The 23,418-nt window shown below is 53.7% G+C and overlaps 1 protein-coding gene across 1 annotated transcript in view; it reads right to left on the bottom strand.

Annotated features, from left to right (window-relative positions):
* GPR107 (G protein-coupled receptor 107) overlaps nucleotides 1-23,418 on the bottom strand; it is a 65,594-nt gene that overhangs the window by 31,923 nt on the left and 10,253 nt on the right. Inside the window, exons 2-9 of the mRNA XM_070058072.1 lie at nucleotides 15,296-15,418; nucleotides 13,982-14,032; nucleotides 13,682-13,761; nucleotides 10,231-10,370; nucleotides 7,827-7,864; nucleotides 6,749-6,805; nucleotides 3,280-3,390; nucleotides 1,603-1,736 (exon numbers count right to left, since the gene is read on the bottom strand). Coding sequence (XP_069914173.1) covers nucleotides 1,603-1,736; nucleotides 3,280-3,390; nucleotides 6,749-6,805; nucleotides 7,827-7,864; nucleotides 10,231-10,370; nucleotides 13,682-13,761; nucleotides 13,982-14,032; nucleotides 15,296-15,418 — 734 coding nt within the window. The remainder of the gene's footprint in view (nucleotides 1-1,602; nucleotides 1,737-3,279; nucleotides 3,391-6,748; nucleotides 6,806-7,826; nucleotides 7,865-10,230; nucleotides 10,371-13,681; nucleotides 13,762-13,981; nucleotides 14,033-15,295; nucleotides 15,419-23,418) is intronic.

Below are 23,418 nucleotides of genomic sequence, written 5' to 3'. Positions count from 1 at the left end.
CCTAAATTTCCAACCCATGCTTTAAGACTCCCAGAAAAACACAGGATGGCTGAAATGACACCTTTCTGTGAGTACGACACCACCACCAAAAGCTAACAACATGACTTGTACAGAGTACAAGCCTTATCCAACCACCGACTGAAACTGTTCCTACAATTCTATGTGAGTGACCTTGCCAACACCAAGGGAAACTACAAACCACCGAACGTGGCCAGTCCACATCCCAGAGCACCTGCTGGACGAGGCCCTCTCACACACCCTGCCGTGGGGGACCACACAGCAAACCTAAGGACCTCACAGGGGAAGGCAGCGATGAGTCCTGCCCCAGGTCTGAACCTGAGGAAGGAGAAACTGAAGAAAGAAGCGAGGCACACGGCCGTCACGGTCACAGCCGACACTTCTGACCCCTCGCTGTTTTCTAACAAACAGCCGTCTGAATTCACAGGCTTCCTTCTTTCTTGGTGATGGCTTCCTGATAACCTATTCCAAACAGGATTACACAGACCACACCAAGGAAACCAGAAACTCTTCCACGTGGCGCATATAAGATACTGCAGGAGCCAGCATCAGGGCACAACGGGTTAAGCCACTGCCTGCAGCTCCAGCATCCCACATGGGCGTCGGTTCAAGCCCCAGCTGCTCCACTTCTGATCCAGCTCTCTACAAATGAGCCTGAAAGCAGCAGAAGATGGCTCAAGTGCCTGGACCCTTGCACCCACTTGGGAGGCCAGATGAAGCTCCTGGCTCACGGATTTGACCTGGCCCAGTCCTAGCCGGTTCAGCCTTTTGGGAAGTGAACCTGCAATGGAAGTTCTCTCCCTCTCTCTGTAACTCTACCTTTAAAATAAATATACATATTTAAAAGAATAAAAAAAGATGCTGCAACAAACAGGTGCCAGCAATGCACCCAGCCGGTCTGGTCCACCAGGCCCCGCGCACGCCCACTGGAAGGCAATCCAGCTTCTGGACTATGACAAGCACTTTGCGGTACTCCCTAAATGGGCCTTCGGGGTTCTGGTCTCAGCTCTGTGAGGTGAACAGAGAATCCCCACACTCACTGTCCTCAGCACCCAGTACAGGAAGGTGGAGCCCCCAGGCTCTCAGATGAAGGCCCGGGCCAGGCAGGTGGGCTTTGCAGAGGTTTTCCCCGGCGACAGGCACAGGGTCAAGACACAAAACCCATCCCCGCCAGGCTCCAGGTCGCCTCCGGGACTACACGGAACGCCTCTGCTCCCAGGCAGGCCGTGGTGGGCCCTGCTCATCTCCTCTCCAGAACCAAGCCCGAGGGCACCCATGCACCCCTCCAGCACCCCGGACGGGAGGGCTCCACCAGGGAAGCACTCTGCTTTACTCTGCTTGCACATTATTGAATGTCTGGATTTGCTTTCTAAACGCAGTGGGAAGTGCCCCACAGCAAGGCAGACAAAGGCCTTCTGGGCTGGCAAGGCTCCTGCAAGGCCCCGAGGGATCAGGGAAGGCGCCCAGAAGAACAACTGCTCCAGGCCAAATCCCCCCGGGGCCGCAGGCAGCTAAGGCACAGAGGACACGCAGCGCCCTGAAGCGCCCCTGCCCCAGGCCCAAGGAGCCGAGGAAGGCGCTCACCTTCTCTTCCGAAGGATGTGGATCCAGACGGTCCCCGAGAGGAAGAAGAAAAACGCCGCAGAGATGTAGAGCGCGGGCAGCGGGATTTCTCCCGCGGAGAGGTAGCTGTCAGGGTTCTTCTCTGTGATCCTAACCTGGAACAAGCGGGGATGAGTTTGTGCTTTTCAGAGACAGATCAGCCCTGCCTCTGCAAGCTGCCCTCCGGCTGCGCCCTCGGCGTCAGAGGGCAGTGCCCACCTAACAAGCACTTGCCTAGGGCACGGGCTGTTCGTGCACTTCCTACACGGCTCGGCGTTCCTGCCCGCTGGCGAGCACGTTCGTCCGGCCGCATCTCTCTCTTGCTTTAAGTGTCCTAAAAATCTGTTCCTGGGGCTGGCACTGTACTGTCGCCGGTTAAGCCATCCCATATGGATGCCGGCTCACGTTCCAACTGCTCTCCTTCCACTCCAGCTCCCTGATAATGCATCTGGGAAAGCAGCCGAAGATGGCCAAAGTCCTTGGGCTCCTGCACCCACGTGGGAGACCCGGGAGAAGCTCCTGACTCCTGGCTTCAGCCTGGTCCAGCTCCTGCCGTTGTGGCCATTTGGAGAGTAAACCAGCAGATGAAGACCTCCCTGTCTCTCCCTCTTTTTCTCTGTAACTCTGTCTTTCAAATAAATAAATCGTTAAAGTAAATAAGTAGGATTCCAAGATGGCTGAATAGGAAAAAAAAAAAATGCCCTGATATTAAAAAGAAAAATTGGGGCTGGCGCTGTGGCACAGTGGGTTAAAGCCCTGGCCTGAAGTGAAGTGCCCGCACCCCATATGGGCGCCGGTTCGAGACTTGGCTACTCCACTTCTGATCCAGCTCTCTGCTATGGCCTGGGAAAGCAGTAGAAGATAGCCCAGGTCTTTGGGCCCCTGCATCCGTGTGGGAGACCTGGAAGAAGCTCCTGGCTCCTGGCTTCAGATAGGTGCAGCTCCAGCTGTTGCAGCCATCTGGGGAGTGAACCAGTGGATGGAAGACCCCTTTCTCTCTGACTCTCTGTATAACTCTGACTTTCAAATAAATAAATAAATCTTAAAAAAAAAAAAAAAAGGAATAGATTTTTCTTTTTCTTTTTCTTTGTAAGATTTATTTGTGGAGATTGGGAAGCAGCTGGCTCCTGGCTTCAGATCGGCGCAGCACCGGCCGTAGCGGCCATTTGCAGAGTGAACCAATGGAACCTTTCTCTCTGTCTATCTCTCTCTCACTGTCTATACTATAATTCTGTAAAAATAAAAGAAAAAAATTAAAAAAATATTTGTTTATTTGAAAGTCAGAGTTACAGAGAGAGAGAGAGAGAGAGAGAGAGAGAGAGGTCTTCCACCCGCTGGTTCACTCCCCAGATGGCCGCAACTGCGCCAATCGGCAGCCAGGAGCCAGGAGCTTCTTCCAGGTCTCCCACGCGGGTGCAGGGGCCCAAGGACCTGGGCCATCTTCTACTGCTTTCCCAGGCATAGCAGAGAGCTGGATTGGAAGAGGAACAGCCAGGACTAGAACCAGCGCCCATATGGGATGCTGGCGCTTCAGGCCAGGGCTTTAACCCGCTGTGCCACAGCGCCGGCCCCAAGAAAAAGCTATTCTTATGGAGCACTAAGTATCTGGCGTTTCCTGCTGATGAAACCCACGTGGAATGTTCTTCATAGGGTACTCACGTCCAGGCTGAAGGAAAACTTGTCCACAGGCTGCGAGTGCTTCCCAGGGCACTTGTGAAAATACAGGCTGTAAAGGCCCGCTTGGTCATCGGTGCTGATGTTAAAGAAAAACTGCAAGTGAAGAAGAAAAAAAGGTAAGCGCACCCAAATTTTCGGCTGAAGTTTTAACTCGCAGGAAAAAATTACGTGTTTAATGGGCTTAAATTCTCCTAAAGCAGAGTTTAAATGGGGGCTTTCTCATCCTACGATCCCCTCCCAACACTCTGCTGTGTAACAACCACTTTTCAAGCATACAGAGGAGCTGTCGGAATCGCACAGTGAGTGCCTGTAAGCCCACGACCGGGGTCAACAACCGCCACGTTCCATGCTTGCTCTCTCACGTACGTCCAGCTCTGGTGGCTGGCACAGAAGCCTGTAGAGGTCATCTAAGACACAGTTCCCTAGGTTTAAGGTCAACACGTCATTTTGCAGTTTGGGCAAAACAAAGAAATACTATTTAATAAAAGAAAAAAAAGGAGGTTCAACATCTACTTGCAAAGAGTTAATATTCCATCATCAAAACTTACCCTGTAAAAGAAAGAAAGAAAGAAAAAACTTAAACCTGCGATTTTAGACAACCATATCCAGGCCCACATTTTTTTTCTGCTTTTCATATATTTCATAGATTGAAATGAAGTTTCATGTAACTGAGAGACTACACACACACACATACAGAATGTGAGTCCTTCATCAATATTTTTCTTAAAGATTTAGTTATTTATTTGAGAAAGAGTTATGGAGACAGAGAGGAGAGACACAGAGAGACTGATCTTCCATCTGCTGGGTCACTCCTCAGATGGCTGCAATGGTCAGGGCTGGGCCAGGCCAAAGCCAGGAGCTTTTTCCATGTCTCCCACCGGGCGCCTCCTTGGTCAATTCTACAAACATTTTACTATTAGCAAAAATTCTAGCCACAAAAAAGAATCTGCTGGGGCTAGCGTTGTGGCACAGCAAGTTAAGCCTCTGCCTTCAATGCCAACATCCCATATGGGCACCGGTTTGAGTCCCGGCTGCTCCACTTCAGATCCAGCTCTCTGCCAATGCACCTGGAAAGCAGTGGAAGATGGCCCAAGTCCTTGGGCCCCTGCACCCATGTGGGAGACCTGGAAGAAGCTCCGGGCTCCTGGTTTTGGCTTGGCCCAGCCCTAGCTATTGCAGCCATTTGGGGAGTGAACCAGCGGATAGAAGATCTCTCTCTGTGGACTCTGCCTTTCAAATAAATAAAAAATAAATCTTTAAAAAACAAAGGAATCTGTTTTAATATATTGTTTAGAGCCTAACATATATGCACACTTGGGGGACGACGAGGACTGTGACAGTGTGGCTCCCATCGGTTATCCCAGAGTCGGGAAGGGGCTCGAGGGGCACACAGGACCCTGGGGTACCAGCACCACTCTTCGTGCCTGTCCTGGGTGATGGAATAAAGCTGATTATTTACAGTTGCTTGTTAAACACAGTGGAAGTACCGCAGGCACGTATACCACAGCATGGGACAGAAACACCCGAGGAGACAGAAACAAAAGACCAAGAATACGCAGCTGAAATTGTTCCTCTGCTAAATCATCCCAAATTCCTATGTAAATGTGACAGCGTGAATTTTAATCCATTCAGGTAGCCAGAAAGGGAAAAGTTTATCAAACATATTTTGTTCTAAAAATAAGACTGAAAGAAGAAGTCTAAAAATGGTATAAAAGTTTGAGATTTTAAAAAAATCAACAGAACCACCAAGGCTGATGACAGTAGACACCCGAACCTTAAAGAAACAGTGAAACAGAACAGTGAAGTCCAGGGCTGGCTGCAGGCGGACAGGCAGTGCTTTTCCAGCAGGAGGCACAAAGGCTGAGGGCCCAAGCTGCAGTCCCAGCACGTGGCCAGGGGGCGGCAAAGACAGAGAGGGCGCGAGGGAGCCGGCCAAGCCCTGCAGGCTCCGGCAGCGCGGGCGCCCATCTCCACCAGGCTGCTCCCTCCCCACAAACCCAGCACCGAGCACCAGGCCCCGATGAGGACATCCTGTGGCCCCCGAAACACCTGCAAACACGACCTTTGTGAACAAGCATTCTGCAGTGAGAGGTGAAGAGACAGAGGGGGCAGACAGACCGACCGGCTGGTCCTGCCCGCTGGTGCACCTCCCGTGGTGGGTGCGCTGGCAGGAAGCCAGGTCGGGACACAAACCAGCGCTCCAGAACAGGACGCGGCGTGCAGGCGGCAGCGGCATCTGTCCATCGCCATGCTGCTACCTCCCCTCCCGTTTCTCATTTCTATTTTAAGACTTTTTATTGGAAAGGCAGAAGTGACAGAGAGAGAGAGAGATCTTTCACCCACTGGTTCACTCCCCTGTTGGCGGCAACAGCTTGGCCTGGGCCAGGTTGAAACCAGGAGCCAGGAACACTACCCAGGTCTCCCATGTGGCTGGCAGGGGCCCAAGTACTTGAGCCTCATCCCCTGCCTTCCCAGGCACTTTAGCAGGAAGCTGGCTCGGAAGCAGAGCAGCCAGGACTCGTGGGAAGCCGGCATCACAGGCAGTGACTAACCCACTGCCCCACATACTGGCCCCACTTTCCGTTTCTAGATGATTCACAGTGAGGCACAGACACAAAGTGAGCTGTCCAGGGTCACTCGGTAGCGGGCTGTGAGGCCCGGGCAATGCACCATTCACGTACATACACTGTGATACTGTCATCCAACCTCACTGCGCTGTGACCACGGGGCTGGCCACACACGGCCACTGGGCCTCGGTGAGCTCATCTGAGATGACAGCCTCACTCTACACCGTTGCCAAGGGTCCTTTCCGATACAGAATTTTATTTTATTTTATTTTTTAATTTATTTGACAGGTAGAGTTACAGACAGTGAGAGAGAGAGAGACAGAAAGGTCTTCCTTCCGTTGGTTCACTCCCCAAATGGCTGCCACAGCCGGAGCCACACCAATCCGAAGCCAGGAGCCAGGTGCTTCCTCCTGGTCTCCCATGGGGTACAGGGCCCAAGCACTTGGGCCATCCTCCACTGCCTTCCCAGGCCACAGCAGAGAGCTGGACTGGAAGAGGAGCAACCGGCACTAGAACCCGGCGCCCATATGGGATGCTGGTGCCGCAGGTGGAGGATTAACCTAGTGCACCACTGCACCGGCCCCCTCCGGTACAGAATTCTACACTTGACACATGCTCAACAGGGTCAGAGCGGCCGAGGGGTCATTGGAGCAGGCAGGCAAAACTGGACTGCAAGCTGGTCCTTGTGGCTCACGGCCACAGAGGTGTTCATTCCAGCACAGGGGACTCCCAGGGTGTGCTAACAGCACCTGCCTCCTGGGTCCCTACAAAGCTTTAACTGTGTTCGGTGACTGCAAGCCCGCCCAGGTGACTCCCCCTAAACACAAAATTCCTTCGGGAACCCCATCTTCCCTGACAGAAAAGCCTGCAAATTTAACACCTACCTGAAATGAAACGGCACCGCCACTAGTATGGACAGAAAAGGATTTCTCGCCTGTCACCTAAAAAGACACAATAACCCGTTTAAGGATGATACCAGCAGGGAAGGTATGCTAACTGAAACTAAAATTAACTGAGAAAAACCATTCTTATTTGTGGGCTTTCTGAGGATGGCATGTCCCATCACTTCGGGATCCGTGTGAAATCCCGTTCACGGAGCACGGCAGTCACCCTCCACCCACTTCCTCTCTCAGCTCTCCCCTGCCTCTCCACTGACACCCAACTGCAGCCCACTGACCGAGCCACCTGCCACAGTGCCCTGTACCGTAACACGCCAGAGAGCCCCAGACAGAGACCCAGGCTGCAGCCGGACCCCACCTGGACTCCGCTCCTGACCCCAAACGCTAAGTGAGGAAAAGAAACGAACTACTGATACACAGCACACACGGTTAACTCTAAGTAAGTGTGCAAAACAAAACAGAGGTTACACACCACCCAACTCTACACTACAACGACGAACCCGCGGGTGCAGGAGAGGGAGATCACAAAGGGCAGGAGGAACTTTGGGTGATACACATGTGCACTACCTTCACTGATGATAAGTAAGATTATCAAACGGTTGCTTTAAAGAAGTGCAATTTATTGAATGTCAATTACACCTTGACAAAGCTATCAAAATAAAATGTATTTGGATGCCCCTTACTGAAAAAAGTCCAGAGATCCCAAATCTAAACTTCCCCAACTTCTCCACTTCTATTTCTACCATCCATTCTCCCCACTCCTCCTCCCACCCACTAACCAGCCCCAGCAGGACCTCTTCTTTCACACCCCAAGGCTTTCCCCCGGGCCAGAGCCTGGGCACCCTGTGTCTGGGGTGTCCCTGCTTCCTCCAAGGCTGCCCTGCCCAGCACTTTGGGCAGGGTGAGCTTCAGCAAGCGTTACTGTATCACGGCCTTTCCTGACCAGGAGCCCAGGCAACGTCCCATTGCCTGCACATCAATGCCCTCCACTGTGCAGCCGGTACCCAGGTGACTGCACTCACACACGTCCAGGGAAGCCGGGCAGTGGGCGGGTGGTGCTTACCTTGGAATCCACTGCGCTTCTTTTAGAATTCCCACTTTCTAGAAGCAGAAACATTTAAAAGACGTTATTCATGACTCTGCTCATACGCAGCCGTTTACGAGGCTCTGGCCTAACGTCAGCACGCAACAAAATGCAGAGCCACCATCTCCTCCTGTGGCAAGTCGTGATCTTAGCTGCAGAAGCAGCACGCAGAACTAGTGACATCACAGTGCCATCCAACAAGCGATAATACCAAAAGGGAACTCACTTCCGAATAATCTGCTCTGTGTTGCCGCCAGAGATGGCACACAGACCACTTTGCTTATTCCTAAGTAATCATATTTGACAACAGATCATGCCATAAAACACACCTGTGAGGCTGACGTACGCAGGGAAAAACTGACTGCAAATGCTATCGGCACAATGCAGCCTTCTGTCCTCTGCGAGGGAGCCCCGGTGCTGGGGCTCTGCCGCACACACGCCGAGCGCCGGGCCTCGCTTTTACTCAGAGCTCCTGAAGGCGGAGCCAGGGTTTCAGGCTCCCTGCAGGACGGGGAGGAGTTTCAGAACAGACTTCCTGCCCAGGCCGTGGTCACTGAACACAAGGAACCCAGACAGGAAGGAGACGGTGCCCAGACGTTAAACTACACTGGCACACAACTGGATGGCTCTGTGTGATCTTCACCTGGATCGCCTGACAAACTGAGGAAAACTATGAATAGCACAGTAAACCACCTTCACAGGACTCATGGTGGGGGGCGCTGCAGCCCAGCTCAGCAGGTTAGGCTGTGCGTGGGATGCCTGCCCCCCGATCCCAGTGCCTGGGTTAAGTCCAGCTCCTCCGTGCACCCAGCCCAGCCTCCTGCCAGCGCACACCCTGAGAGGCAGCAGATTGTGGCTCAAGTCCTTGGATCCCTGCTCTTGTGGGAGTGGACCAGTGGGTGGGAAAACCTGTGTCTTTTTTCGCCTTTTAAATAAGTAAATTAATAAGCATTTATTAAAAAGAACTGAAGGGTCTGTGTTGTGGCACAACGGCTTAAGCTGCCACTTGCAACAACGGCATCCTCGGCTGCAGCGCTGGTTCGAGCCCCGGCTGCTCCGATGCCGACCCAGCTCCCTGCTAGTGCGTCTGGGAAGGCACTGGAAGATGGCCACCTACGCGGGAAGATGACGACAGCACTCCTGGCTCCTGGCTTCAGCCTGGCCCAGATTTAATTGCTGTGGATGGACACTTGGAGAGTAGATCAGTGGATGAAAGATTTCTCTCTCTCTCTCTGCCTCTCAAATAAATAAATACATCTCAAAAATTTTTTCAAAAAGAACTCACATATATCAACAGAAAAAACTGACAGCTAACAAAAGAGGTCGTAACTGAAAAGTGGTCACTCAACACGTGGAGAGAAAGTTCAGCTCAGCAACGAGCAGGACGAGAACACTCGCTGCCTTTCATTTTAGGATCATTTTTTAAGAAGAAAGCACCTGGTAGGCCGGCGCCGCGGCTCACTAGGCTAATCCTCCGCCTTGTGGCGCCGGCACCCCGGGTTCTAGTCCCGGTCGGGGCGCCGGATTCTGTCCCGGTTGCCCCTCTTCCAGGCCAGCTCTCTGCTGTGGCCCGGGAGTGCAGTGGAGGATGGCCCAAGTGCTTGGGCCCTGCACCCCATGGGAGACCAGGAGAAGCACCTGCTCCTGCCATCGGATCAGCGCAGTGCGCCAGCTGCAGTGGCCATTGGAGGGTGAACCAATGGCAAAGGAAAACCTTTCTCTCTGTCTCTCTCTCTCACTGTCCACTCTGCCTGTCCAAAAAAAAAAAAAAAAAAAAAAAAAAAAAAAAAAGATAGAAAGAAAGAAAGCAAGCAAGCAAGCACCTGGTGTTTGGGAGAACATGGCACACATGATGACGTGTGCATCACCCCGATGCATTTCTGACAGGAGTGTAAATTCACCCAACTCAGGCTCAAAGGAACTTGAAAATACGTAACAATCTTACCAAAAGCATTCATAACCTTTGAACCAGAAACTCCTCTTCTGGGAACCCCCTCAAGGCAGTTCTACCTACGCAACAAAGGTCTATGCCCAGAGTCCCACACGGCAGTATTACAAGAGAACAGACATGTCTCCAGAGTTACAGCATCCACTTAATCAACTATTCGATCACTAACAAAGACATTAAATAAGTTAAAAACATCACTATAGATTTTGAGAATCGAACGTCCCAGACTTAGGAAACAAGCTCCTAAGGAAACTTAAATGACTAAAATTCTAGCACCAGGAATAAGGAGAAAGGACTGCTCTTTCTATTTTCCTACATTTTTCTTTAGTTTTACACCTGTCTGCCTCAAAATAAAACAATGCTAAGAGGACAACGCGTCACGCTCGCACCCACGGGGCAGGGTGCGGAGGAAACGCCAGCTCCCGCCGGGTTTACCTTGGGCTTCCTGGGTGTGGTTGCCTGCGGAGCCAGGGTCAGCGTCGGGCTTCTGGCTCTGACCAAGGACTTTGTCATCCCTGCTGACGACCACCACCGGGAAGGGAGCACCAGCTTCCGACGGAGACTTGACCTTCACCCTGCATCCAGACGAGACAGAAGGAAGACGCTCACAGCGGTGCTCCTGTCCGTCTGTGGACGCCAGTGCCAGGTGCGGAGCCACGCCCCACACACACGGGCCCCTGCTAAACGCAGGTTCTTTGCCCGCATCTCCCAGAACATGACGCCGAGCTTCAGGAAGGTGAACACTGCCCGAGGGCACCAGGCTCAGGTAGCCGGGCAAGGACCAGCCACTCACTTCCCAAAGCCTGGATCCTGAGCAACCACACGATGCTGCGCCCACATCTCCCTGGCGCTCTCAACGCTCAGCAAATGAGCGCACCAGGGAGACACAGGAAGCGCAGGTGACGTCTGGGGGAGCCCGAAGGGGCAGTGAGCCCTCCGAGCTGCCTGCCTCACACCCACTTCCACCCTTCCCTCTTCACACACCCAATCTGTGCAGCCCGTCCTCCCAGCACCAGTGTGCACACGTGCCCCAGCCCGGCACGTCTGCTGACCCGCCCGGGGAAGGCGCATTCTCTTCTGACCGCTGAGGCAGGGCCATGTGGTGTGGTGTGGGCTGGGAGCCCTGCTGAGCTTGAAGCAGCTGACCTCGAGGCAGCAGAGCAGACATGAACCTGAGTGCTGAGCGCTGACTGAGCCCCGAGCCCCGAGCCCTGAGCCCCTCGTGACAGCAGATCCTGTTGTTCCGTCTCTCACCTGAACCCGCTCGCCCCACCCTGGACTTTCAAACAAGTGAGGTTATTGATGTCTCCACTGTTTAAACCAAAAGCACCCTGACTAATACGAAACTCAAATTCATTTCCTTAAATGAAAACAGCAGGTGGGACGCAGGGGGCGTGGCCCAGCGGGTTAAGCCACCAGTTAGGAAGCAGCCCGTATCGGAGGGCAGCTCTAAGTCCCAGCAGCTCCACTTCCAATCCAGCTTCCTGCTGCTGCATGCTGGGAGGCACAGGTAATGGCCCAAGTGCTTAGGTCCCTGCCACCCAGGTGGGAAACCCAGATGGAGTTCCAGGCTCATGGCTTTGGCTGGCCCAGCCCTTGTTGGGGCATTGAGCCAACAGATGGAAAATATCTCTCCCTCTCTATAATTCTGCCTTTCAAGTAGATGAAAATAAACAAACATTTTAGGAAAAAAAAAAAAAAAAGAACAAGGGGCAGGCACTTGGCACAGCAGCTAGGTGACTTGACGTGCCTGTGTCCTGCATCAACCTGGCTGGAGCCCCAACTCCACTTCCAGTCTAGCTTCTGTCAGGTCCCTGCCACCCCTGTGGGAGACTCAGACGGAATTTTGGCTCCTTGCTTTGGCCTGGCTCAACCGTGGCTATTGCGGGCATTTGGGTAGTGAATCAGCAGGGGGAAGATCTCTGTCTCTCTGCCTTTCAAAATGAGAAATAATTTTTTTTTTAAAAAGGAAAACAAAGGGGCCGGCGCCGCAGCTCACTAGGCTAATCCTCTGCCTGCAGCGCCAGCACCCTGGGTTCTAGTCCTGGTCGGGGCGCCAGATTCTGTCTCGGTTGCTCCTCTTCCAGTCCAGCTCTCTGCTGTGGCCCGGGAAGGCAGTGGAGGATGGCCCAAGTGCTTAGGCCCTGCACCCGCATGGGAGACCAGGAGGAAGCATCTGGCTCCTGGCTTCAGATCGGCGCAGCGGGCCTGCCGTAGCAGCCATTTGGGGGTGAACCAATGGAAGGAAGACCTTTCTCTGGCTCTTTCTCTCTCTCTCTCACTAACTCTGGCTGTAAAAAAAAAAAAAAAAAAAAAAGAGAGAGAGAGAGAGAGAGAGAGAGAAAGAGAAAGAAAAAGAAAAAGAAAACAAGGGGCCAGGGCTGGAGCTCACTGGGTTAAAACCATGGCCTGCAGTGCCAGCATGCCATGTGGACATGGGTTTGAATCCCAGCTGCTCTACTTTCCACCCAATTCCCTGCTAATGCACCTGGGAAAGCAGGGGAGGGTGGCCCAAGTGCTGGGGCCCCTGCACCCCTGTGGGAGACCCAGAAGAAGCTCCTGGTTCATGGTTTTGGCCATTTGGGGAGTGAACCATCGAATGGAAGATCTCTCTCTCTCCTTCTCTCTTTCAAATAAAAAAAATAAATCAAGAAAGAAGAAAGAAACAAAGAGAAAGAGAGGGAAGGAGGGGGGGAGGGAGAGAGGGAAAGGAAGGAAGGAAGGAAGGAAGGAAGGAAGGAAGGAAGGAAGGAAGGAAGGAAGGAAGGAAGGAAACAGGCTAGTGTGTGGCATAGCAATTAAGTTTCTGCCTGTGACTTGGCATCCCATATGGGCGCCGGTTTGAGACCCGGCTGCTCCAGTTCTAATCCAGCTCCCTGCTGATGTGCCAAGAAAGCAGAGGAAGATGGTCCAAATGTTTGGGCTCCTGTGCACATGTGGAAGACCTGGAAGAAGCTCCAGGCTCCCAGATTCAGCCTGCTCCAACCCCAGCCGTGTGGCCATTTGGGGAGTGAATCAGCTGATGGAAGACCTCTTCTTGTCTTTCCTCCTCTCTTTATAACTCTGCCTTTCAAGTAAATTAAAAATAAATAAATATTTTCTTTTTAGAAAACCTTAAGTTCTTATGGAGAGTATGGAGCTAGGGCCTACACTGGTCTTATGGGAAAGTACTTCATTTTTATCATAGATACTTCCTCCTTCCCATCTTATTCATCTCACACCCTCCTTCTGGGCTACTCGCAGCCCACCTCACAGCGAGCCTGAGCAACCATTCCTAGCCTACACCTCTTCGAAGGCTCCCTCAGCAGTGACACACAGGGACCTGGAGTGTGGCCAGGGGGCACCTGCCGCACCTCAAAACACAGCCCCACAGTCATCCGAGTTCAGATGCTTTGAAACGACCTGCTACCCAGCCACGCTCGCCAGCACTCTCAAGAAGCAGGGCCCACGTGGCGAGGCGGTCGGGACACTGAGGCCCAGCGTCACAGAGCTGGTGGGCGGCACGAGGCGTCGTTCGGGCCCGTCCGTTCCTTACCCTGGCCCTCCAGTTTTATTCTCTGTAATGATGACCCAGCTTACTGAACGCACCTCTACTTCACGGCCCTCTGCCTCAGCACAGGGCGTTCCCTCTGCCTGAAGTGCTCTTCCTGTCCTCGGTCACCCTGGAAGGCGGCGTGGGCGGCCCCCACGCCCACTGCCCTGAAGGCTTCCCTTTCCAACCACGTCTCCACCTTGCCGTGACCGCTCCTGTGGCCGGTCTGCCTGCCCCACTCTGCCTCCCCATCTCGTGCTGCATCTCAGCACGATACTTGGCAAGTAGCAAGCACCCAGTGAAGGCAACAGCTTCTCTCTAGGGTTGACCAAAAGCAAGATTAGATTTACTTACTCACTTCTGGAGAAGTCTAGGATTAGAAGAGTGACGGAGACGGACTGCTTCTTCAGAATACAGTAATTCGCATCTTCATCCTGAGAAAGGAAGGACCAACTGTCCCTCATGCAGTCCATTCCGAACAAGAACAGTACGTTTTCCGGCACGAGGTAAATTCCAAAATGCAAAGCCCACCACAGCGCTCTGCAACGCCTGGAAGCCACGCGGCTGCCACAGAAAAGGCCTGCAAGCAGCAGGGGCCCCGCTTCACACCTGGGGCTCAGTGAACGCAGCGATCAGACCGCATTTAACACGTACCAGGTAGGACGAAAAGCCATCGTTCTTCGTACGTTCTAGGCTGAATCCAAGCTACAGGCGGTGGGGGAAGAGCAGAAAAAGAGAAGTAAACATCTACACAACTGTCCATTCCTTTCTTTAAAAAAACAGGGATGGGGGCCAGCGCTGTGGTGTAGCGGGTAAAGCCGTGATCTGCAGTGCCAGCATCCCACATGGGCACCAGTTCAAGTCCTGGCTGCTCCACTTCCGATCTAGCACCCTGCTAAATGTGCCTGGGAAAACAGAAGAAAATGGCCCTCGTGCTTGGACCCCTGCACCCACATGGGAGACCTGGAAAAAGATCCTGACTCCTGGCTTTGGATCAGCCCAGCTCTGGTCACTGTGGACATGTGGGGAGTGAGCCAGCAGGTGGAAGATCTCTCTCTCTCTCTCTCTCTCTAATTTTGCCTTTCAAATAAAATAAAATAACATCTTTTTTAAAAAGTATGTATTTATTTTCACTTTACTTGAGAGGCAGGGACATTCTCTATCTGCTGATTTATTTCTCAGATTCTCTCAGGAGTCAGGGCTGGGCCAGGCTGAAGCCAGGAGCCTCAAGCTCGGTCATGGGTGGCAGGACCCAGGCACCTGCTGTCTCCCAAGATGTGCGTTAGTGGGAAGCTGCATCAGGTGTGGAGCCAGCACTTGAACCCGGCTCTCTGGTACGGGCTGGCGATGTCCTAAGCAGCATTTTCCTTTTTTTTAAAGATTTATTTATTTGAAAGGCAGAGAGAGAGAGAGAGAGAGAGAGAGAGAGAGAGATCTTCCAGTCACTGGTTCACTCCCTAAATGGCCACAGTGGCTGCAGTTGGGCCAGGCTAAAGCCAGGAGTCAACACCTCAATTCGGGTTTCCCCAAACAGAGGGTGGGAGGCACTCAAGTACTTGAGCCATCAACCACTGCTCCCTATGCACATGGCAGGAGCTAGAGCAGAACCAGAGTGGCTGGTATTCAAGTCAGCCTTCTGATACGGGGTACAGGCACCCCAAGTAGTGGCTTCATCTGCCAGCCGCACCCCTGGCCCTCCAACCAGCATCTTCCTTGTGCCAAGTCTCGCCTCGCCCACATCCTCCTTAATCAGGGAGCAGGAAAGGGCATGCTTTCAGCCTAGTTCCTCTTCACTTTCTGAGCACTCATAAAATCACCAAGGACTAGAATTATTCAAGAACTGCAATCTAAGTACTAAAAGCAAACTGCCTGGTGCCTAACACACAGTCTGGTTCTGGTCAGCTCACTTCCCTCCACACTCTGACACTTCCTGTTTACCCGGGCAGAGCGGCAGGAGCAGGTACTCACGGCGGCGTCCTTGTCTGCGGCTCTTTCAGGCTCGCTCACCGACAGGCTGCTGACGTTGACCTGCATGTACCCATCCTTGAAGAAGCCAAAGGTGTTCAGGTGAACCTTGTGCCTCACGTCGTCCTGCAGACACACGCAGGGGCAGAATCAGTCCCACGCAGACGCTAACTCTGGATTACATAACCTGCAGTTTCCAGCCAGCCTCAGTAATACACACGGCTGTGGTAACGTAACTTTCTCCAGAAGCTGTGGCGGCTCCTCGGGAAGCCCTAAGGTGCCAATAGCTGTGCAGGGGCACACAGCAGCATCAGGGCACCCCGGGGCAACCACACGGTTCTGGGCAGACTCGGCGGGGGTACACAGCAAGGTCAGGGCACCCCGGGGCAACCACACAGGTTCTGGGCAAACTCGGCGGGGGCACACAGCAAGGTCAGGGCACCCCGGGGCAACCACACAGGTTCTGGGCAGACTCGGCGGGGGTACACAGCAAGGTCAGGGCACCCCGGGGCAACCGCACGGGTTCTGGGCAAACTTGGCGGTCAGCCGGGATGAGCGCCGTGTTTTAGTCCTCTTCGCATCCTTCCTGAGAGGCCACTGCCGGCATTCACACGTGCACAGGGATAGGGAGGGGCAGAGGGGATGGGGAGGACAGCCAAAGCCGCTCCAAGAATCACTCATTAACAAAGACCTTATTACCCTGTGGGTACGTGGCGATCCCGCTGCCGGATCAGAGTGCACCTGCATCTTAATTTTCTAACATATAATTCAACTTTTAAGGAAGGTTTATTTGCAGGGCCGGTGCTGTGGCACAGCGAGTAAAGCCCTGAATGAAGTGCCAGCATCCCATATGAGTGCTGGCTCAAGTCCCAGCTGCTCCACTTCTAATCCAGCTCTCTGCCAACACGCCTGGGAAAGCAGCAGAAGATGACCCAAGATGGGCCCCTGCACCCACGTGGGAGACCTGGAAGAAGCTCCTGGCTCCTGGCTTTGGCCTGGCCCAGTCCTGGCTATTGTGGCCATTTGGGGAGTGAACCAGCAGACGGAAGATGTCTCTAACGCAACCTTTCAAATAAAAAAAAAATTTACTAGTATATAGCACAGGGTGGGTTCTCAGGGACAAAACCTCATGCAAAAGCAATCCCTGGAGTCAGCCAGCTGCGACCCAGAAGCAGGAAAATCCTGCGCTCTGCCACAACCCGAACCGCGCCCCACAGGCAGACGCCGACCTCTCAGCCCAGCCGACACAATGCCAGACCCATACGACAGCAGCCGCCGCAGACACCTCCAGCCTGGGTTCCACAGAGACTGATACTGTGTAAAATGACTGCGCTAACCCAAATTCCAACGCCTTCTGTAAGCAGGCAGCTGCTTCCTGGTGCGAGTGGCAGATCGGACATCTCCTGGACATCAGGGGAGGGCTGACGGCAAACTCCAAAGGCCGGTGAGAAGAGGCTGGGGCCAAAGCGGCAGGAGCAGCAGCCGCGCTACACCCGCAGCCCGGAGCCGCCGCACATCTGCCTGCCACCAAAGGAGCCTTCTCTCCTAGTCCGTCCTCCACTTAAGGAGCACACAGGGGTCCTCCAGAAGTCCACAGGAAAGGCACACCATGGCAACACCACGGGGCAGGTGCCGTGGTGCGGCAGCCGAGTCAATGCCTGGGATGCCCTCGCCCCACACCCCTGCTAACGGCGCCCGGAGGCAGCAGGTGGCAGTCCTAGAATGTGGGCTTCCCCAGCCACGTGAGAGACCTGGATGGGTTTTCTGGGTCCTGGCTTCAGTCTGGCCCAGGCCTGGCTGTTGTGGGCATGTAGGGAGCCAATCAGCAGATGGCATGTCTCTCTCCCTCTCCCTCTGGCTCTGCTGCTCTCCCTTTCAAATAAACAAACACCTATGCGTGCATTCCAAAGCTGTTTTGCACCAAAATAAACTTAACTTTTAATTCTTCTTTGTCATGAACCCTGTACCAAACAGCTCTTGGAGAGGCCAAGGAGAGACACAGTTGTTCCACTTCCTCTCTCTCCGCCCTGGCCTGAGGTTTTGGTCCCTGTTTCCCCTCAGCACTTGTGAAAAACTCAAGGCTCTGAGGTCAAACCTCGGCAATGCCCAGGGCAGTCCTGACTTCCCTGTCCTTACCACGGTTTCGGCTCCTTTCCCCCTTTCTGGCTCCTGGGGACTTGCCTGCTTTCTCGGTGCTCAGCCCTGCTCACAGCGAGTCTGCTCAACTCCCACTTCCCAGCAGGACGGAGGGGCTCGCAGCAGCTCCCACAGACCCGCCAGGATGCCAGGGAAGACGGCGGTGGCCACCTGCATGGAAGGCAGTGGAGCGCTGCTAACTGTTTAAAACCACAGAGACCGGGGCCGGCGCTGCGGCGTAGCGGGTAAAGCACCGCCTACAGTGCTGGCATCCCTTACGGGCGCTGGTTCGAGTCCCAGCTGCTCCACTTCCGATCCAGCTCTCTGCTATGGCCTGGGAAAGCAGTGGAGGATGGCCAAGTCCCTAGGCCCCTGCACCCACGTGGGAGACCCAGAGGAAGCTCCTTGCTTCAGATTGGTGCAGCTCTGGCTGTTGCGGATGGAAGACCACCACCCTCTGCCTCTCCTTCTCTTTCTGTGTAACTCTGACTTTCAAATAACTAAATAAAATCTTAAAAAAAAAACTAAAAGGCTTAAGATAGTGGCAGATAGATCTAAAAATCATTAAAAAAAAAAAAAAAAAAAGAGAGAGAGAGAAAAGCCACAGATCACAGCCGTTCTCAGGGTGTAATTCTCCCCCAGAATCCCCAGCTGGGCAGGGCTGCAGAGAGAATGGAGCAGACAGCGACCGGTGGGCAGTGCACACAGAATGCGCTGCCTGGTGTGTAACAGCCACGTGCAGGGGCCCCACCCGGGTGAGAGGTCAGGAAGGTGGGGCCTCAGGAGAGTCACTTGCTTGTCCATCACAGGTCAAGAACCCGTGTGTTCTGAAGGGATGCCCTCTAGCCAGCCCCGCAGGGAAGCGCGCCCTCCACGCCCTCAGAGAGACCGTCTCCCCAGCGACGAGCGGCTGCGGTGTGCGACATCAGCAGCACTTTTCTTTACTCTTTTCCCACCTTTGTATCATTTCATGTGGTGACACAATGCCCACTGAAGACAGGTTTTTGAAGGATACCAGGAAAAATACGGGCGTCGCAGTGACCAGCGTCCAGCACTTCCCAGAACTGACGCCCTGCGGGCTCTGGCTACGCTCTCTCATCCTCTCGTAGGGCCGGTGCTTGGCGCAGAGACGCTGCTTAGTGCTGCTCAGGATGCCTGCACCCCGCGGCAGAGCGCCTGGGCCCCGTCCCCGCTCTGCTCCTGCTTCCGGCTCCTGCTAACGTGCATCCTGGGGAGCGGCAGTGAGGACCAGGCTCCTCCACGCACAGGAGAGGGGGAACTGAGTTCCCCGCTCCCAACCCCAGCCTGGCCCAGATGCAGCTGCTGCAGGCATTTGCAGAGGGATCCCATGGACAAAGAGTGCGCGCGCTCTCTCTCCCCCTCTCCCTCTTTCTCTGCTGCTCTTTCAAATAAAAATAAATAAGCTTTTTCTAAAAAATCTTTAAAAACACCAAAAGGCACATATCATTCTATTTTTTTTAAATTTATCAAAGACTTGAAAACAATTTATCCAACAATAAAAAGGTTAGTGCAGTGGGACTGTACATGGAAATTTTTCCTTACACTTTGTCTTTTTTGCAAATTTCTAACAATGTTCATGGATTACTTTGTACTTAGAAAATAATTAACTGTTGTTTTTCAAGTGTGACCAGCAGGCAGTAACCTGACGCTCAGCTCCATCTTAAGCTATCACATCACAGGAGTGCCTGTAAACTACACCTCTCTGTACAGACCTCAGAGACACAGACGTCTCCAGACTGCAAGGACCACCCCGGAACTCACTCAGCTTTGCTTGATTCAAGTCCACGGGAGTGAGTCAATATGTACAGGACACCACAGAGGGCCGAGGCCAAGAAGCGAAAAACACTCGGGCCCTGAGAACGCTGGTCTGAGCTCCACCCTCCACCCCCCAACACTTATTCCACAGCAAATCCCAGGGGCCGGCGCTGTGGCATAGTGGGTAAAGCGACCACCTGCAGTGCCAGCATCCCATATGTGCACTGGTTCGAGTCCCAGCTGCTCCACTTCCGATCCAGCTCTCTGCTGTGGCCTGGGAAAGCAGCAGAAGATGCCCCAAGTGCTTGGGCCCCTGCACTAACGTGGGAGACCCGGAAGAAGATCCTGGCTCCTGGCTTCAGATTAGCACAGCCCCAGCCATCACAGCCAGGTGGGAATGAACCATCAGATGGAAGACCTCTCTCTCTCTCTGCCTCTCTCTGTGTAACTCTGACTTTCAAATAAATAAATCTTTTTTAAAAAGCCAAAAAAGGAACAGACATCCTATCACTTCATCTATCAATATCTCAATGTGTGTCTCTGATAAAGGCTTTAAGAAACAATAACCAAGATAACACAGAAATTGCTTATCAAGTTAATTAAGCAAGATTGCTCACCCAAGAAAAGCCAAGGTCACTAGAACACAGGACTGCGCTCAGATGCAGTTCAGGGTGAGAACAGGTTCTCCTGGCTCTCCTCCCAGACTTGATTATCTGGAAGCGGTGAGAACACAGCTGGCTCTAACACAACCGGCACCCTGCAAGCACCAGTGCAGCGTGGGACGAGCGTGAGCACCGACGTGCGCTGCCCACACGGCCCTCGCGAGGGGAACGCGCAGGGCAGACGCCCTGGATGCTCTCAACAGTCAGGAACGCTCGTCCTCGTTCCACAGACCACCCTGTAAAACGGAGCTTCACCGACACCATCAAAATCCTTAATAACGCACTGTGCATTTAAAACTGAGGTTTAAGTATTTTCTTTTTCTTTCTGTTGTTTTAAGAATTATTTATTTGGAAGTTGGAGTTACACAGAGAGAGAGAGAGAGAGGTCCTCCATCCACTGGTTCACTCCCCAAGTGGCCGCACATATCTAGTCATAATTACGTTTGCAAGGCTTTCTGTCTCCCTCTTTGCAGGCAGTTTATTCCTACCAGCACAGCTGCTGTATCAGTATCTCGGGCTTCACACGCCCTGAGAAACAGCCTCTCTGAGGAAGGTTCCCTAAAACGTTGCGCCTGGAGAGCAGATCTGAAATCAAAAGACAACAGAGGCCTCTGGGGGGGGCGGGCGGGGGCAGCCAAGGTTTTCCTGGTTTTGGACCCGAGTGGCCGGACCACGAAATCCTCCCTGCAGCAGATCCTCGGGAGCCAGCGCCCCGCCAGAGAAGGAAGGGGCACACCAGGCGCCACGGCCTCACCAGCCGCACCACGCCACTCCTCAGCCTGCACGGCAGCCGCCCCCCCCCACCACGGCGTCAGTAACCTGGGCCGGGGGCCCGGGGATGCTCCTGATGTCCCCCCAACCCTGCAGCTCCCAGCTGGGTGAGGAACAGACGGCTCACAATCTTTCAGCTGGGCTATTCCACTCTGGTCCTCGCTGCGAGTCACAGAACTGAGGTCGCCTAACAAGACAGGATTCTGAACGTCCAGTCCAGGCTCACAGAGGCCAGCACGGCACCTGGAGAGCGGTGCTGAGCGCCACCAGTCTCCACGGGGAGCTGCCACGTGGCACACTGCCCACGCCTTCATTCGCTTCCACAGGAACCCTGAGGAGAGAGGCGCCCTGCCCGCACCTTCGGCTTTCTGGGCTTGGAGCCTGTGAGGCCCGGGCAGCTGCTTGTCCCCAACAGACGCACTGTCATAGCCCACACGCTGTAGAGAATCTTCCAGCGAGGAGTAGTGGCCTGGCCTCGTCTCATGCTGCTCGGTGGCTGTCCCCTGTCCTACGACACTGACCACGTCACACTCGTTCACCTTGTCTGGGTTCATCTGCATATCATGTTTGTGCAAATAAACGCTCACGCCAAATTAGTGGCCTAGTTCTTGCAGTTGAATATTATATTTGTGATACTGAAGTATTTGCTTTAGTTCCAAATAAAAATACTGAAGGAAAGGGGGGGGGGGGACAGAGGCCCATGCTGTAGGGCCGCAGACTGCAGCACCAGTGTCCCATACAGGCGTCGGTTTTAGTCTTGCTCCACTTCCAATCCAGCTCCCTGCTAATGCACCCGGGAAAACAATGGAAGATAACCCAAGTACGTGGACTCCTACACGCATGTGGGAGACCGGGAAGAAGCTCCTGGCTCCAGCCTGGTCAGCCTTGGTTGTTGAGGCCACCTGGGGAGTGAATCAGAGGGTGGAAGATTTCTCTGCCTCTCTCTCTTCCTTAAAAAAATAAAATAAAGACACTGGAAGGCTAACAAACACGCTGCCACCCTGAACCTCAACAGTCTACTTGAGAGGCCACCTTTTTCCCATCAGGTCGGCAAATCCAGCCTTCTGTGCAGTGTCGTGAGACCCTCGGGCTCCTCCATTCACCATTACACGCTGAGTAAGCCGACAAAACCCTCGCAGAGGAGGGCTGCTCAGTACCTCCACTTAGTCCCCCCGTGCTGGGGAATCTGCTCCGCCAACGCCGGTGCTGATGCACAGAGACACACGGGTACTTCCAGGACCCTCACCCATTCAGCTCTCTTGGGGAGCTCGGAACCCTGTCCTCCCGAGTGTCTAGGGACAAGCCTGGCACCCCCACAGCCTGGGGGGAACCCCCTCAGCGTTCCTTCCCTAAGGGTGCAGTGCAGGGCCCTCTCTCTGAGGTTCTGTGTTCTGTTCCCAGGGAGGGAGCTATGAGCCAGGAACTGGGGACGAAAACCAAGAAAACACACGTGCCACAGTGCCACAGGCCACTCCTGGCTTTCGATCACTGAGCCCTTCCATCAGAACGATGCACTCGTACGTACAGCGACAGTCACAGCTTTGCCTTCAATAGCCGAGCCAGGTAATAGAAATGTGCTTCAGGGCCGGCGCCACGGCTCACTAGGCTAATCCTCCACCTTGCGGCGCCGGCACACCGGGTTGTAGTCCCGGTCGGGGCGCCGGATTCTGTCCCAGTTGCCCCTCTTCCAGGCCAACTCTCTGCTATGGCCAGGGAGTGCAGTGGAGGATGGCCCAGGTGCTTGGGCCCTGCACCCCATGGGAGACCAGGAAAAAGCACCTGGATCCTGGCTCCCGCCATCGGATCAGCGCGGTGCGCCGGCTGCAGCGGCGGCCATTGGAGGGTGAACCAACGGCAAAGGAAGACCTTTCTCTCTCTGTCTCTCTCTCTCACTGTCCACTCTGCCTGTCAAAAAAAAAAAAAAAATGTGCTTCAAATGTCAACCCACAAAAGAATGATTTTAAAATGAACTATGGAGGGGAGGGCGCTGTGGTGCAGGGAGTGAGCCGCCGCCTGCAATGCCAGGCTGCTGGCCGCTCCACTTCCGATCCAGCTTCCTGCCAGTGGGAAAGCAGCAGAAGATGGCGCAGGTGCTTGGGTCCCGAAACTCACATAGGAGACCTGCTTGAAGCTCCTGGCTTCCCCTGGCTGTTGCAGCTGCTTGGGGAGTGAACCAATGATTAGAAGATCGATCTCTCTCTCTTTTAACTCTGCCTTTCAAATAAACGAAACTGGGATGTCCCGGCTGCTCCACTTCTGATCTCTGCTATGGCCTGGGAAAGTAGAAAATGGCCCAAGTCCTTGGGACCCTGCACCTTCGCGAGAGACCTGGAGGAATCTCCTGGCTCCTGCCTTTGGATCAGCCCAGCTCCAGCCGTTGCGGCCATTTTGGAAGCGAACCAGCAGATGAAAGACTCTCTCTCTCTCTCTCTCTCCCCTCTCTCTTTCTCTGCAACTCTGCCTTTCAAATAAATAAGCACATCTTTAAAAAAATTTTTAAAAATCTTAAGAATACATTAGTTAATTCATTAAGAAGGGGTGGGCACTGTGGAACATCAGGTTAAGTGCCACTTGGGACGCCCACATCCCGTATCAGAGTGCTTGGGATGGAGCCCTGCCTCGACTTCTGTTCCACCTGCCTGTCAGGCAGCAAGTGATGCCCCAAACACTTGGGTTCCTGTCACCTGCACGGAGAGTCGGGTGGAGTTCCTGGCTCCTAGCTTCGGCCTGGCCCAGCCCTGACTGCTGTGGGCATTTGGGGAGTGAACCAGTGGATGGAAG

This window comes from Oryctolagus cuniculus, chromosome 1 (assembly GCF_964237555.1).
Source record: "Oryctolagus cuniculus chromosome 1, mOryCun1.1, whole genome shotgun sequence".
Taxonomy (NCBI): domain Eukaryota; kingdom Metazoa; phylum Chordata; class Mammalia; order Lagomorpha; family Leporidae; genus Oryctolagus; species Oryctolagus cuniculus.
The sequence above is the reverse complement of the archived record's forward strand: the minus strand, read 5'-3'. Positions and strand labels throughout refer to the sequence as shown.